Here is a 14,704-nt window from a genome sequence, read left to right as displayed (position 1 = left end):
GAGGGGTACGTGACGAAAACTAAGTAATTATTAAATTAATGAGAAAAAGGTCTGCTGATATTACGAAAGTAATTCGTCTATCCAGACCTCACAGAGGCGAACGCCGACTCCAGGTAGCCACTTTTCTGCGACGCGTGGGCTATGCTACATGTTAAACAGCGCATGTTCGTTGCTTTGTTGTGCTTGCAGTAAGCCACCGAAACGACATAACCACGGAGACCCCCGAGAATAAAACAAGATGAATGCGACGCCTTGCTAAGCGTTCTCGGGGCCGACGTGGTACACGCGAGCAGCAAGCTTCCTGCGAGCTCAAAATAGCAACGGCCGCAGGAAAACTTGGCCGCGTTAACACAGGCGGTGCTATCGGGTTTCGTCCTCCACACGACTTTAGGCCGGCGTAAACTGATCCGTAATCCCAGCTAAATGGTGTTTCCGAATGGAATTTTAATGCAGAGAGCGTAGCATGACGATCTAGCGCGTCGAACAAGCATGACCTATGGGCGAACGGTTAACGATCGCTGCTCGCAGTCCGGCATACTTGACGGCGCGTAATGGCGGTTGGCTAGGCGCGCGCCCGCACCGCTCGCTACGGTTGAAGCAACAGCGCGAAGGACAGACGCTATCGCAAACTGGCTCCCGCCGGCCGAAAGGTCGTCGGCGCCGCATTTTCCACCCGCCTAGGCTTCGCAACGCTCCCAACGCAGCTGCTAGAACCTATTGCGTAGCGTCGCCCCACGCCCCAGAAAGGAAGCAAACACACAAAGCGGAGATGCCGCGTCAGTTGCTCACGTGACAAGTCATGTGACGTTGTTCGACGTTTAGCGTCCTCTACTAACCGACCCCTGCACTACACCCTCGCGTTATTTCAATGTATGGGAATGTAAAGTTTGTTTAAACCGGCTAAAATTGACATTTTCTAAAATAATTTATCTGAATTAATATGTACGTGCCAACAAAAAATTCAAGGAGCCAATAAGAAGCTCACTATTAATTCTAGAAGTGGCAAGAACTACTTTCTTGAGCGTAGGTGCTCCGGCGCGCATCGTCTGTTTTGAAACGGCAGAATCGGCGGGAAAACACCAGGACGCCATTTTGGATGTGAAAAAGTACGCGGCCCGATTTTCATAGCGGTGCCGAGGACCGCTTTCCGGATGAATTCGTCGCCCGATACCGTCGTATTGGACCACCTTTGATCGCCGGAACGACTAGGGATCATCGAGAGACGCGATTAATCAAGGTGAGCGCGCCGTGGCGCCTCCAATTCGCTTCATTTCTTTGGGTCTCATCGCCCGAGCGGCCAAGCCGCCGCGCTCCTCATGACATCTAGGGTGAAACGGAAGCACTACGGCGATAGCGCCTATTCCCGCTGGGCAATATTGGGGACCGACAGTGCATGTAAAGAAAACAAAAACAGATGGTTGCCGAACGCTCTTGGATCTGCGAATTCTGTTTGGCCTGTGTTTGTTCCCCACCGTTTCTCGAAGTCTTAAGCTTTACTCATGTCCTTCTCCGGAGATTATTGTTAACCCAAGCGCGTCGGCGACACGATCGGAAAGCGGCCCAACAGCATCGCCGGCCTACACGCAATGGCGGATTTATCGCTCTCGCTTGGCGTGGCCAGCGCTTTTGCCGATGGCTCGTTGAAAATCTGAAGTTCTTAAACGGGTGTAGTCTCACGTTGACGAAAACTCAAATTTGCGCACGGCGGCTGTTGTGGTTGTCTTCTTGGTGCCAGGAGGGAGCTTGGCGGCTCCGCTTCTGGGGCGCTTTCGCAGTAGGCGGCTCTTTTCTGCATATTTTTCTTCATCCGTTTCTGCTCGCGCTTCCGTGTAACCGGCGGCCGGCTCGCATCCCATCCGTTTGGTGCGCGTAATCGGAAATCGTCAAAGCAGTATCGCCTGATTGAAGCATGATGTGTCGTCTGACTCGGACTCATGAGTTGGACTCGGCAATATGAGTACTGCGAAATCGAAGGTGTCAGCGGTCGGCGGGAAAAATTCGCGCCCGTTTTGGGTGCCAGATGTTTACATTTCCTGATTGAAGGCGTTGTAATTTGGAAGTGCATACATGTGCTCTTCGTCGCCTTCGTGAAGGTGTTAGCTGCGCACAAAACATAGGTTTGTGGTCTTGTGAAAGCTGGAGGTAACTGGTTTGTGACGACCTGTAGGAAGCCTTTTTTTTTTTTTTTTTTCCCCTCATTCAGTTGTAACGTGCGTAAAGAGAATTTGGAATAATGTGCTTTTCACTAATTGGCTACTCTCTGGAAGTCTAAACGTTGCTTGCCCTTCTAGGCGCAGCAAAGTTCCTGTTTTTGAAACCAGGCGCAGACATTGCTCATTCTATTTGCTGTTTTTACGCTCTAATGGCATTGTATGTTTCCACTCAGACAACGTGAACGCATTTCCACCTCGGCAGCTATTTGCTCATAAAGTCATTTAAGTTTTGTTGCCGTAATCTTAGCGACTTTCGACTTTTTGGGCGGTAATGACTGCATTTGAGAACTCCAGTGCACTTTACGTTAGCCCTATGTGTACTAAAAGAGAGAAGGGTTGTTTGCAGAAGTTGTAACATGTGTATTTCTTCGGACAGTAATAGGCACACCCATTTGACTGCAAGCCTGTCGCTCTATGAACAACCATTGGTTCATTTTATAAGGTCCTCAATAAATATTTACAACAAAATGAGCATAAGGTTCACACATTTACAAATTGAGGGGTGCATTTACAAGTTACCTGTGCGTTACGACATTCCTTCAATGCGTTACTGAACAGAATTTTACTTCGTAGTGTTCCTGTTTTGAACTCCCATTAACATCTTAAGTACTAGGTTCAAGACTATGAAAGCTTGTTAACATTTTTATTCCTTTCGTTGTAATGCCTCTGGGAGGCTTTAATTAAAAAGGCTGTAGTGAGTGTGTTCCTTGTAGCTCTGTATAATGGCTGGACTGGCTACCTGCATTCTTCCTGAAAAGCCAGTGCTCCAAACTCCTCTCGTCTGACCATCACTTGAGGGAGTGAGCAGCGTTTAGCTGGTTGATACATAGTGTAACACATCGCGGTCTGGTTGGTTCATCTCAAGGCAGAACAGCGCAAGCTACACAGGGACAAGGAAGGAAGACGAGACACAGCGCTGTGTTTGTCTCGTCTTCCTTTCTTGTCCCTGTGTAGATTGCGCTGTTCTTCCTTGAGGTACATTGTGATTGTCCAAAGTAAGTAGGCAAAACAGCAGAATACTTATTTGAAATTCATATGCATGGACAGTACTTAGGTGTCACACTAAGCTCATCATCTGGCATTTTCCTAGCAGCTTTTTACTAGTACTAGTCATTGTCTTAGCTTTCACCTTGATGCATGCAATGGATGCCATGCTGTTTTTGGTCAACCCACTGCATTTCAGTGCAGCAACTGAAGACTATGTTTTAGCGGAAGGAACTGGAGCAGCTGGTATACTGTGCACTTCATTATATTAAGCTGAAAAATTTTGTTGCACGATATTGCTTCATTATACACTCCTCTGACTACAACTTGCCCCTTCCCCTGTGCTATTTTTTAATAAATGCTTATTCAATAAAAAGTTATGAATTTTTTTTTTGTGTTATTCCTTAGATAGTTTGATTACGGAAAATAGCTACGCCTTCCTTCGTGCTCGCCTATCGTCTTCATGCTTTGAGGGATAGTTAATTCATGAAGAAAGAAGATCTCCTGCATATACACAAAAATTAGAGGTGTCCGTCTATGATTCTTTGTTGGTGGTGCCATTTGGGGGAAGCAAACTGGGGATATTTTACAGTTGCACAGTTCTTTTTGTTTTATATATATATATATATATATATATATATATATATATATATACACTTGCCTGCAGTGACATTTGATAATTGGAATTGTATTTACATGTCCTTTTCAACTACTAATGATCTTCACAGACTGCAGTTTAGTGGCTTCATATACCTGTGGTGGTAGCATTTCGGCACATGTTACTGCGAGCAGCCTTGAGTACTGCTTACCGTGGGTTCCTCACAATGGCATAAGTTTTCGTGTTATGAAATGCACTACCAGGCATATAGAAAAATATGAACATTGGTGGCTGCTGGTTATCAGATAAATTAGTTTGTGACTGGGAAAAAAATGCTCAAAACTTGGTCGTACTCCCTCTCTGCACCTCTAAACCAAACTGTGAATGAGCCATTCCCTTTTGTACAAGGACAAAGACCTGTTCCCTTCCTTTTTTCGTGTAACCTTTGCTGCAGGACTAGAGGAAGTTTCCTAGGAGGAGTAACCATATCACACATTTTAATTCTATTAAAAGTGATAAAAATACTTTGCACCAATCTTATTTTGCTTTGCTGTTGCTACTAATAGAACATTTATGTTGGTGGAAGGAAGATGGAAGATATGAAATTAGGTAGATAAGCAGCCTCCCATTGAAAAATTGCATTCTATTATGTCATGCTTACTTTTGTGGTTAGACAGTTTCTATTTTTTTTTTTTTTTTTTTAATAGAATCTGGGGTTGTGTGCTCTGGCTATATTGTTAGCAAAAGTATACATTGCTAACAAAATGTGTTTTTTCTTTTTTTTTTTCATTACGATGTAAATTAAGTCAATCTGGTGTAGCAGGTGAGGTTTCGGTGTGCTTGTTTAGCTACGTTTACTTAATGTAGCAATGCATGCTAGTGAAGCTGCTGTTCTGGATTCGGTTTAGCACACATCTTTATGCTTTGGTGTGTAGATGTTGGCTGCTAGAATGTAGAGCAGTGGCTGGAAAGGTGGGACAATATATATATATATTATTATTTTTTTTTGTGTTCTTTGACTATCCCTGCTAGCAAGGGCAAATTCAAATCTGTGTGTAAGTAGCAAGAGGTTTGGTCAATGCAGACATGATTTTGAGAGAAGTATCCAAAATTTAGGCATTTTTCTTTTTTTTTTTTTAAGTGCTCATTCAGCCTCTTGTTTGATGGTAATCAGGCCTGTGCTAAGGTGCTAAGAATTTGCAAGGGTGTTAAGGACCTCTGGGTGTGCACAGGCCATGATTGTAAACTGATCATGGCAGAATTTAATTTTGATCTTTTAGGGTAACTACATAGAGTGGAGAAACAAAACATAGTTTATTTATTTTACCCCCAGGGCTTATATTACAAGCATTATATAGGGGAGGTGCAGGAGTACAAGAGATACAGCGCATTTTGATTGTAGGAAGGTATTGGAGGCAACCACAGGAGCAGCAGTAATAACAAAAACTGCACTTTGCCTCCGTTTCGATGGAGATGAAACGGAGTGCCATCCATGTGCTGTGCGATGTCAGTGCATGTAAAAAAATCACCAGGTGGTCGAAGTTTCTGGAGTCCTCCACTACGGCATCTCTCACAGCCTGAGTCGCTTTTTGACGTTAAACTCCATAAACCAAACCAAAAACGACACTTATTTGAAACACACATGTACGTTTCAAAACACCAGTCATACTGACTGGAACAGTTCATTGAGCTTAAGGTCGGCTGCTTCTGTACCATGCATATAAAAATGAATATTGGTGCATACATAACGGAATAAGCGGTAAATGCAAGCAATATAAAAAAAAATCAGTGTGCTATTAAGTGAAATGGGAAAGCGGTAGATGTTGGTGATAGCGACCAGATCAGCACGTAGGTGGTTCCAATTATGGCATGTGCTTGGTAGGAATGAATGTACAGCCTTTGTCAAAAGTTTAGAGCCCAGAGGGTTTGCTTTTAAGCCGTATATTATGACTTCTTTAACAGTCGTGGAAGTTCTAGCCATTGGAGAGGGTAGGACGAAAAATCTTCTTGCCTTCAGCAAGTTTAGAAACCTGGGATTGCATTACGAGCCACATAGTAGCCACAAAAGTAGACTCCCTGGGCTCTAAACTTTTGACAAAGACTGTACATGTCGTGTTTTTATAAGCTATGCAACTTTGTAGCGATGGTCGACATGTGTAGAAGTGTGTGATCAGGCTCGATTTTAGCTGGTCGTGACTCGTTATGATGATAAATCTTTCGAAAGAGGCAAATACAGGAAATCTTACAATGGACAGCGAGAAGCAGTGAGTTCAGTGGGCTGATAATTGTTGACGATAAAGCGGGCTGAGCAGTTTTGTACACTCTCCAGGGTATTATTTAATGATACAAGGCTGGGTTCCCATATGGCAGAAGTGTACTCAAGATTGGTTTGGACATATGTAATAAACGATTGTTTTTTCAGTAAAGTGAAGGTTATTCGTAATATGTGCACCGGGATACATAGGCTGAAATAGAGTCAAGTGGAAAATGATTAATAGAGTAATTGAGACAGGATGATTGGTTGCAGGAAATTTGTATTGTTTTGCATTTTGCAGCATTCAGCTCCATTTGCCAGATAGAGCACCAAGAAGCTATATTAAGTCAGTCCAAAGTAACGTCACATCAGAAGCATTAGTTATTTTATGGTAATACAGTCGTCGGCAAAGAGACAGATGCAGCTAGACTGAGTCATTTGGCTAAGTTGGCTAAGTCATTAATGTAGATAAGAAAAAGTAGTGGAGCACTCCTGAGTGGACGGGTACATGAGGGGAGTCAGTCTCGTTGGCAGTAACGAACTGGGAGCGGTTAGAGAGAAATACAATTATCTAGTTAAGGATCAATGTTAAGGCAACTGAGTTTTAGAATGAGAAGTTGATGATTAATCTTATCGAATGCCTTGGAGAAATCTAAGAACGCACAATCTGGTAACAAACCCGGAATCCAAATATGCATGTCTTGCAAGAGTATAATTTGTGGAACCCATGCCGGGAGGAATGAAAAACTGGTTAGATTCGACAAAGTTAACAAGGTTGGTGATCATCATCAAGTGATTTGCATGGTATTGAAGTCAAGAAAATGGGACGGTAGTCGACGGCTTGTGTGAGTAGCCAGATTTAAAAGTCAGAACCACTTTCCCTATTCTCTAATCTTTCGGTAAATAGCTCTCGTTATGGGATTTAGTAAAGATGAAGCCTAATAGAAAGAACAATACTGAACAGTGTTCTGAAGAAACTTTAATGTTTTTCTAGCAATACAGCATGACAATTGGCAGTGAGTAAAATCGCGAGAAGAGGTTTGTAAATTTCAATGGGCGGGGTAGCTACTGGTTGCATTACTGGGTTTCTTTCCTCTCCTATAAAGTTAAAACTCGGTTTAATGAAGTTGAGGCGAGCCGCGAAATATTTCGTTAAATCGGGAACTTCGTTAAGTCGAGGGAGGCATTTCTCGGTCACTTAATCCGATACAGTCGATTATTATATGGTGTCGCAGCATCAAGGAAGTACTGTGGCATCATATTTGCGAAGCGTAAATGCGCTGAAAATGAAATCATGTTTTGAAAGGACGTTACAGCCAACTTAAACAAAAGCCCGAAGAAGCTGTACTGTTACATCATCTTTAAATGCAATACCAACTTGTCTACTATGCTGTGTTGCTACAGTGAAATTGCGGCCCGAGCAACCACCGACAGTGCGTGTGAAATATAGCAACAAAACTTTTACCTCAGCAAGAAGGGTCCCAGGGGATTAAATTTCTTTCCTAGCAAAGATGTCGCTGATCTTTGCTTGCTTGCGGCTTGTAAGCAACATCTGTACAGCTTTTTCGTGCATTCTTCCCTCGTGTTACGGCAAACTGTCGTAGCAGATTAAGGGCAACCATAATTTGTCCCGGTGTTGGCATGCGGTACTGCTGCCTACATCGGGCCGGCTTTGTACCGCTCGAGAAATCTCGTGAATTAAAATCTATATAACTCGTGCTTCGCACTGCGCAGTTTGGCAAAAGCCGGAGGTAGATGCTGCGCGATGTTACCGTTGGCTTGCCGTCAATACATGCTTGAGCATTTTGTGCACAATAGACCAAAAATACTTTTTCACCTTCAGTTTTGATCAAAAAGTTCGTTAAATCGGGACGGATAGCGAAATTAGTTTCGTTATTTCGAGTTACTCAAAGCATTGGGCCATATGAGCGTCTGAGAGGGAATCGGGATGTTTTCGTTAAATCGAGTTTTGATCATAGTCTAACCTGGCTTCTGCAGCTGGTGCTGATGGCAACGATGTTGTGTAGTAAATTCTCCCAAGTGAAGCAGTATGTGACGTCTAAGCGCACTTTCAGACATGTGGTAAATACCTTTACTTTGGGCAGGAAGGTAGTACTTTTGGATAGGATGTTATGCAAGACTTGTTGCTCAGGCTTGCAGAAAGCATAGAGTGTGATGGTGAAAGGGGGTAGCCACATTTGTTTACCAGCTAGGTTGTAGTTGTCTCCACTAGATTACATTATGTGGCATTGCAGATATTACATTGCTTAGTGCAAAGCAAAGGCATTTGGGTACCCAAAAGAGGAATGCAATAGAAGACAATAACTTGAACAGATGCAGTCTATATTCGCAGGCAACTTTTTTGCTGCCAAGGCTACGGAGGTGGAGTTTTTGTCATAGTTTTGCCGCACCAGTAGTTCTGGCATATCTGGCCTCAGTTACGGTCTCTGTTTCAGTTCCACCTTTACTCGAAATGATGATTTTTAAGCTGGCAACAACATAGAAATGTGTTTATTTACATTACTGAAGGCCGAACTGAACGTTAATGAATATCTTACACTATTTGTACTGCCGCAGCAAGAGTAGCCAGAACAGAACCAGCCGCTTTGCGAAATTCCTGACATAGTTCAGCCACCCTGTTTGCACGACATAGTGTATCGATTTTAAAATGCACTACACTAACATAATACTGGCTTGTATTGTATGTAGTACAATCTTGATGGAATAATAATGTAAATATTTCTGTAATGGTATAATATTCCAAAGGATGATTTGTGAAATTTATGAGGGGTCTTCATTCTGCTGTGCAACGAGCTGGTGTGCTTTGGCTACATAGTCACAAGAAGTTATCTGGGAGGTTATAGCACATGTGTAGATGCAGCTAAGCAAAGGAGCAGTCAAGTTCATTTGAGCCCTTTTAGCTTCTCTTGCGCTTATGCTGGTGTGCCTGCAGCGTAGTTCAAACACTTCTACTATGTGGATGGCTCGAAGCTGCAGTGGGTTAGGTTGCCACCGCAGAAGACAATCTTGCTTAATATTGCTCCTGCTCCTGGCAAGAAAGGCCAGTCTTGGATGTTTATGCAGCTACCAACTACTTCTGATGTGAAACTCTACCTTGCAGGAGTGGACTCGTGAGTGGAGGGGGGCGTCGGTCCCCCTGACCGGAGGCTGCGGCCATGTTCTATGCACACTTTGTGCTGGCCAAAAAGGGCCCGCTGGCACGCATCTGGCTAGCGGCCCATTGGGATAAGAAGCTGACCAAGGCGCATGTCTTTGAGACCAACATTGAAAGCAGTGTCGAGGGCATCTTGCAGCCAAAGGTGAAGATGGCGCTTCGTACCTCGGGACACTTGCTGCTGGGGATCGTGCGCATCTACTCTCGCAAGGCTAAGTACCTGCTGGCCGACTGCAATGAAGCATTCATCAAGATCAAGATGGCCTTCCGGCCGGGAGCAGTCGACCTGCCTGAGGAAGGCAGGCAGGCTGCTCTCAGCACCATCACGTTGCCTGAGGTGTTCCATGACTTTGAGACCGCCATGCCCGACCTCAGGTGAGCTATGTGCTGCTTATACGTTTGAAGCACTAAATCGTAAATGACGGATTTTCGGCACCTTTATGCTGCCTTCTGTCACTTTTGCAAGTGCTTCTTAGTCCCTTTTCATGGGCTATCATAGGCCCCATATTTCATAATCTGGATGCTGGTTGTCTGGTTCGATGTTGAGAGTTACACGAGCTGCTGTTATTAAGCATGGAAATAAGCGACTCTTCAGAGCTGTTGAGGAACTTCAGAGTTCCTTTTTTTAAATGATATATGTCTTTAGAGATTTTGGCACCAATAGAAGGGCTGGGTTACACGGTGGTTACAGGTGCTTTGCGCCAGTATAAAGTTCTGTGAGGAAATGGACTGGACTAACGTCGCAAGACGATGTCAAAGTGAAAGGAGTGCCTACTCGTTGGATGTTTAGGTATTTGTGTATGGTTGATTCTAGTGCTCATTTTAGACACATCTCTGCTCTCTTATGAGTGCCACTAATGGGGAATAGCTGGGTTATCAGCTGGAGATCTGAGCTTGTGATTAAAGAACTTAGGTGGTCTGCCCAGTAGCCTACCAAGTGTTGCAAGGAAGCTTGCCACTGATAATGTTAAAACAGCCTTGGTTAAAAAATGGCTTTTGCTGTTCAGTAAAACTAGCAAGTGGACGTCATTGGAAAGGTAAATCATTTTAACTAATTTATTTATTTATTTATTCGATACTGTCAATCCCATCAGGGATCGTAACAGGGTTTGGTTAACTAAATTCTAATGCCTGTCTTGTAATTATTATTTATAGGCACTTAGCTTTGATGACAGACTTGCACCCAGCCGTTAGTAATAATTATATCTGTTTTTAAAACTTTAAAATAATGATTACCTTATGTTGTGGCCCAAGGAATTTTGTCAATTTCATATGCAGTTTGAAAATTGTATCTAGGGCAGTCGTGCTGCTCATACCATTCTAAGGACTGATTTGGGCTATTACATACTAATAGACCGCTGCAAATTCTTTGTTGCTAGCAAGTGCCTATCTGTAATCATTAAAACATTAATTTAGTTAAGCAGACTTTGCCCTGATGTCTGCGAGTACTGTCCTTACTATGTAGCAAAAGTGATCATTCTACTTTAAAAAAATCTGTTTGAATGTTTATTATAGGCTTCCCTAAAACATCTGGTTTTGTTACCTGCAAGGGAATGGAATTGCTCATTTTTTTTTTTGCACCCTTGTTGCTGGGAACATTTTGGGCCATTCATCTGTATGCAGTGGGTGAAAACAGATGTTCTAACGACTACAGACAGTGGTATTTTTTGGCCTTTTGCTTGACATTTTTGTTTGGTTATTCAGCGGAGTACCGTGGTCTAGTTGCAATATGAACAAAACTTAATTTTTAAATTCGCATATTGTGTGTGTCACACTTTCGTGCTGTGGGTGCATACAGCGTTTACAAGTGCGATGGTAGATCTGGCTTTGAATAAGGGATACTGTGAGAGATATTGGTGGATATGGTCAGACGAGGACTCTGTTAAGACCAGTAACAAAGCCTGTACTGACTTCGTTCGTGGCGCTGAAAGTGTTTTCTTGATCCAAAGAGCTGAATACCCAGAGAACTAGAGAAGCGATCCTGACTGGTAAGCTTATCATGACCTCTCTCTTGCACAGCAACATTGACATGGAAGCGGCAGTGACGTTGAACCAGAGCCGCGCGGAAGACATCACCCTCAAGGAGGACTATGGTTCACTAAGTCTCATGAACGACGACGGCTTTGGTGAGTACATCCTCTGTGACGTGGGGAGTGCGTGCATGCATGCAGTTTTTGTGGCTGAAGAGACCGGGGTCGAATGGCGTGGCTTTCTCTTGATAAGTAGTGAGGCCGTCTTCATTTTCGTGCATCTGCTATAAACTAAGCGCAAGATCCACATGCAACAACTGGTGGCTTTTAAAGCTTGCTGCAGCTTACTTGAATTTTTCTTATCATGAACATGCATGTGGTGCTAAAAACGCAAGTTCATGGTCAGGGAAACTTTAAAGACGAACTGTCTTGATAACAGCTTCCTAGTTTTAGTAGTCAACAGAGAAGCCTGTGGCATAATGTCGTTGCATGTGGATTTTGCATTGAAATCGGTGCAAAGCATAGGCTGGGTTGAATTCATGAGCACGAATATCACTGAAAATATTAGGTTACCAACGGTCAGCAGAGATAGGGAAAAAAAAAAGTCTGATGCATCTTGACATTTCAAACTTGTATTCAGAGCTATAAATTTGAGACCTTACTATTTATGTTTATCCACGGTGCTGATTATTATTTTTATTATGTGGTGGCGGCTTGCTGTAGGGCGTTATAGCACTTTATTCTCTGTGGAAAAAGATGCACTTAGTAAATCTGCTGTGTGGCTACTTTAATGAAGCATTGCCACTTGCATTTTAAAGCACTTGGCCATTCTAGTAACTTAAGCAACTTTTTTAATCATTCTGGCCAACCTCTCTGCCTTTCCCATCAATAAAGCCATCTATCTAAGTGGAATAAAGCACTTTGCCATAAAAGTCCTGCTGCATATAATGTGGGGCCGGCGATATGCTGTGTAATGCCTAAGTGTGCTGCGCTTTCTCACAGGAGACATGGGCTTTGATGACCCCGAGATGGCCCGTGAGGCGACCAACATAGACGAGGCATTTGACCAGGCCAGTTTGCTGCTGGGCGGGTCCATGCTGGGGCGCCCCTCTGAGGTCCCCCGGGGAGGGGCGGCTGGCGCCGACGAGGCAGGCGCTTCTTCGTCAGCAGTGGCCGACAACTCTGCTCTGGGAGCCCTGGCGGTACCTGGTGACTCCATCGAGGCGGCAAGAAACTCCCGAGAGGACGACGCTGCAGACCCCTTCGGAACTGTGGCAGCCGCTCCTGCTCCAACGGAAGCTGGAGCAGAAGACGGAGCTAGGGAAGGTGCGCTGCTTGGTGAGTGCGTTGGAAGTTGTACCTCTTCATAATGGAGCACTTTGTCATGAAGCTCACAGCGTTTTACCATCATTCTTTACTGTTGTGGGAATTGGTAGTTTGTCATCATGCATAGTAGTATTCCTCTTTTCTTTCCGTCCTTACATTGGGCAGAACGCCAACCTGAACATCCTGGCAAAGGAGAGTTTTAGAAAACATTGACATAGAAGTGTTTAACAGCCAATTTGTTTGCATTATTGCACATTTTGCCTAGCCTTTCTTATTCATTCCACTAGTCTTGGTAACTTGAAAAATAAGCTGATTTCTTGGGAGGTATCATCATCATCATCATCATCAGCCTGATTATACCCACTGCAGGGCGAAGGCCTCTCCCATATTTCTCCACTTAACCCGGTTCTGTGCTAGCTGCATCCACTTGACCCCTGCGAACTTCTTAACCTCATCCGCCCACCTAACTTTCTGCCGCCCCCTGCTACGCTTTCCTTCCCTTGGAATCCAGTTTGTTACCCTCAGCGACCATCGGTTATCCTCTCTTTGCACTACATGTCCTGCCCATGTCCATTTCTTCTTCTTAATTTCTACTAGAATGTCGGTAACTTGAGTTATTTCTCTGACCCACTCTGCACGCTTTCTATCTCTTAATGTTACCCCTACCATTTTTCGTTCCATAGCCCTCTGGGTTGTCCTCAACTTAAGTAGAACTCTCTTGGTTAGCCTCCACGTTTCAGCCCCATAGGTGAGTACAGGCAAGATGCAACTGTTGTATACTTTCCTCTTGAGCGATACCGGTAAGCTGCTAGTCATAATCTGCGAGTGCTTGCCAAATGCGCTCCATCCCAATCGTATTCTTCTTGTTATTTCCTTTTCGTGGTCCGGGTCTGCGGTTACTACCTGTCCTATGTAGACATATTCGCCTACTACTTCCAGTATTTCGCTACCTAATGTAAACTGCTGTTCCTTCCCGAGGCTGTTGAACATTACCTTAGTCTTCTGCATATTGATTTTCAAGGCACATTCAATTGGTTAAGTGACCAGACATGGCTGAACTTCATGCATTAACTTCTGAACTATTCTGTCATTCCTCTTGCTCTCCCAGTCTACCTGTTCATTCTTATATGAAGGAGTGCCTGTTTTCTCCTGTGCAGAGGGTGAACCGAGTGGTCTGTTTGAGCCAGCAGGGCTTTTCGACGACGCACCTTTGGGTCATGTGCCATTGGATGCTAGTGGTTCGGATCGAGATGGACCCCTGGGGGCCCCGGGACCAGCACCACCTGGTCCTGACACACGGCCTGCCGAAGAGAGTGATGACGACGACATGTATGGTGAGTGTGCAGTTGGCCTCAGTGTGCATCGCACATTGTTAGCAGTGTTCTGCTGCTTTCATCTCTACTGTGCATGTGTAGGGCTCACAACACAGCTGGCCTGTCAGTCTGACGTGAGGCTGCAGAGACAAAACAAACTGTTCCACTTGAACTGTTCCACTTGGAATGGGAGCCACTTGCTCGTGAGCCTCCTTTTTTTTTGGACTCTCAACTGCACTTTGTGAGCCATGTGTTGCTGCTGTGCACTGCAGCATGTGAACAACAGATACCTCGCCAACGAATATGTTACTGCTGCAAGTTGCAGAAAGGTAGCTTGTTAGAGAAAGCGTGTTAGGTGGACTCGACTGAAGTGCCTTACGTTGAGGCACATGTAGACGTAAATATGTGGGCCATGGTTTGAAAGGCTTTGCTGCCTGTTGTACTCGTGTGTGGTCTCTACCACACTTGTATAAGCTCTGGCCAGTCCCAGTTCAGTGTGCTGGATCTGTGGTTGAGGCATTCTACTGCAGAGTGTCTACAGGAGTGGTAAGCATGCATGCTAGTTCCAAGCTGAAACCACATGATTTTGCAGGAAGTGAAGTGTATTTATTAAGAGAGCTACTGCTGAGATTTTGGTGCACATTTCAGCGTCTCGGAACCCCAGTGTCTCGTTTTTCTATGGGTGTGCACGTGTTAGAATTTTGAATGCGAGTCAAATGTGGCTGTTATTTGGTTCATGTTCAGTTCGAGAAATTGATATTTGAAAGGTATTGAATATTCTCAGATACATATTTGGCCGTGATTGAATGCTGTGTTTTCATAAATCGAACCATCACAAAAACTGCCATAGTATCTGCACAAATTATCTGTG

At 44.2% G+C, this 14,704-nt stretch overlaps 1 protein-coding gene across 2 annotated transcripts in view; it reads left to right on the top strand.

Moving 5' to 3' along the window:
• Positions 1-1,048: 1,048 nt before the first annotated feature.
• The window catches only part of vtd (RAD21 cohesin complex component verthandi), a 35,970-nt gene continuing 22,314 nt past the window's right edge, over positions 1,049-14,704 (top strand). Inside the window, exons 1-5 of one of the 2 annotated variants that reach the window (XM_084601601.1) lie at positions 1,049-1,237; positions 9,171-9,599; positions 11,244-11,350; positions 12,200-12,532; positions 13,678-13,854. In XM_084601601.1, the coding sequence (XP_084457727.1) occupies positions 9,226-9,599; positions 11,244-11,350; positions 12,200-12,532; positions 13,678-13,854 (991 nt within the window). In that variant the 5' untranslated portion in view covers positions 1,049-1,237; positions 9,171-9,225. Of the gene's footprint in view, positions 1,238-9,170; positions 9,600-11,243; positions 11,351-12,196; positions 12,533-13,677; positions 13,855-14,704 lie in introns of both variants that reach the window. The other variant, XM_084601600.1, reaches the window with a different exon arrangement.

The sequence above is a fragment of the Amblyomma maculatum genome, chromosome 4 (genome assembly GCF_055883805.1).
Source record: "Amblyomma maculatum isolate TAMU_Amacu chromosome 4, ASM5588380v1, whole genome shotgun sequence".
NCBI classification, from domain to species: Eukaryota; Metazoa; Arthropoda; class Arachnida; order Ixodida; family Ixodidae; genus Amblyomma; species Amblyomma maculatum.
This window is presented reverse-complemented; position numbering and strand designations above follow the sequence as displayed.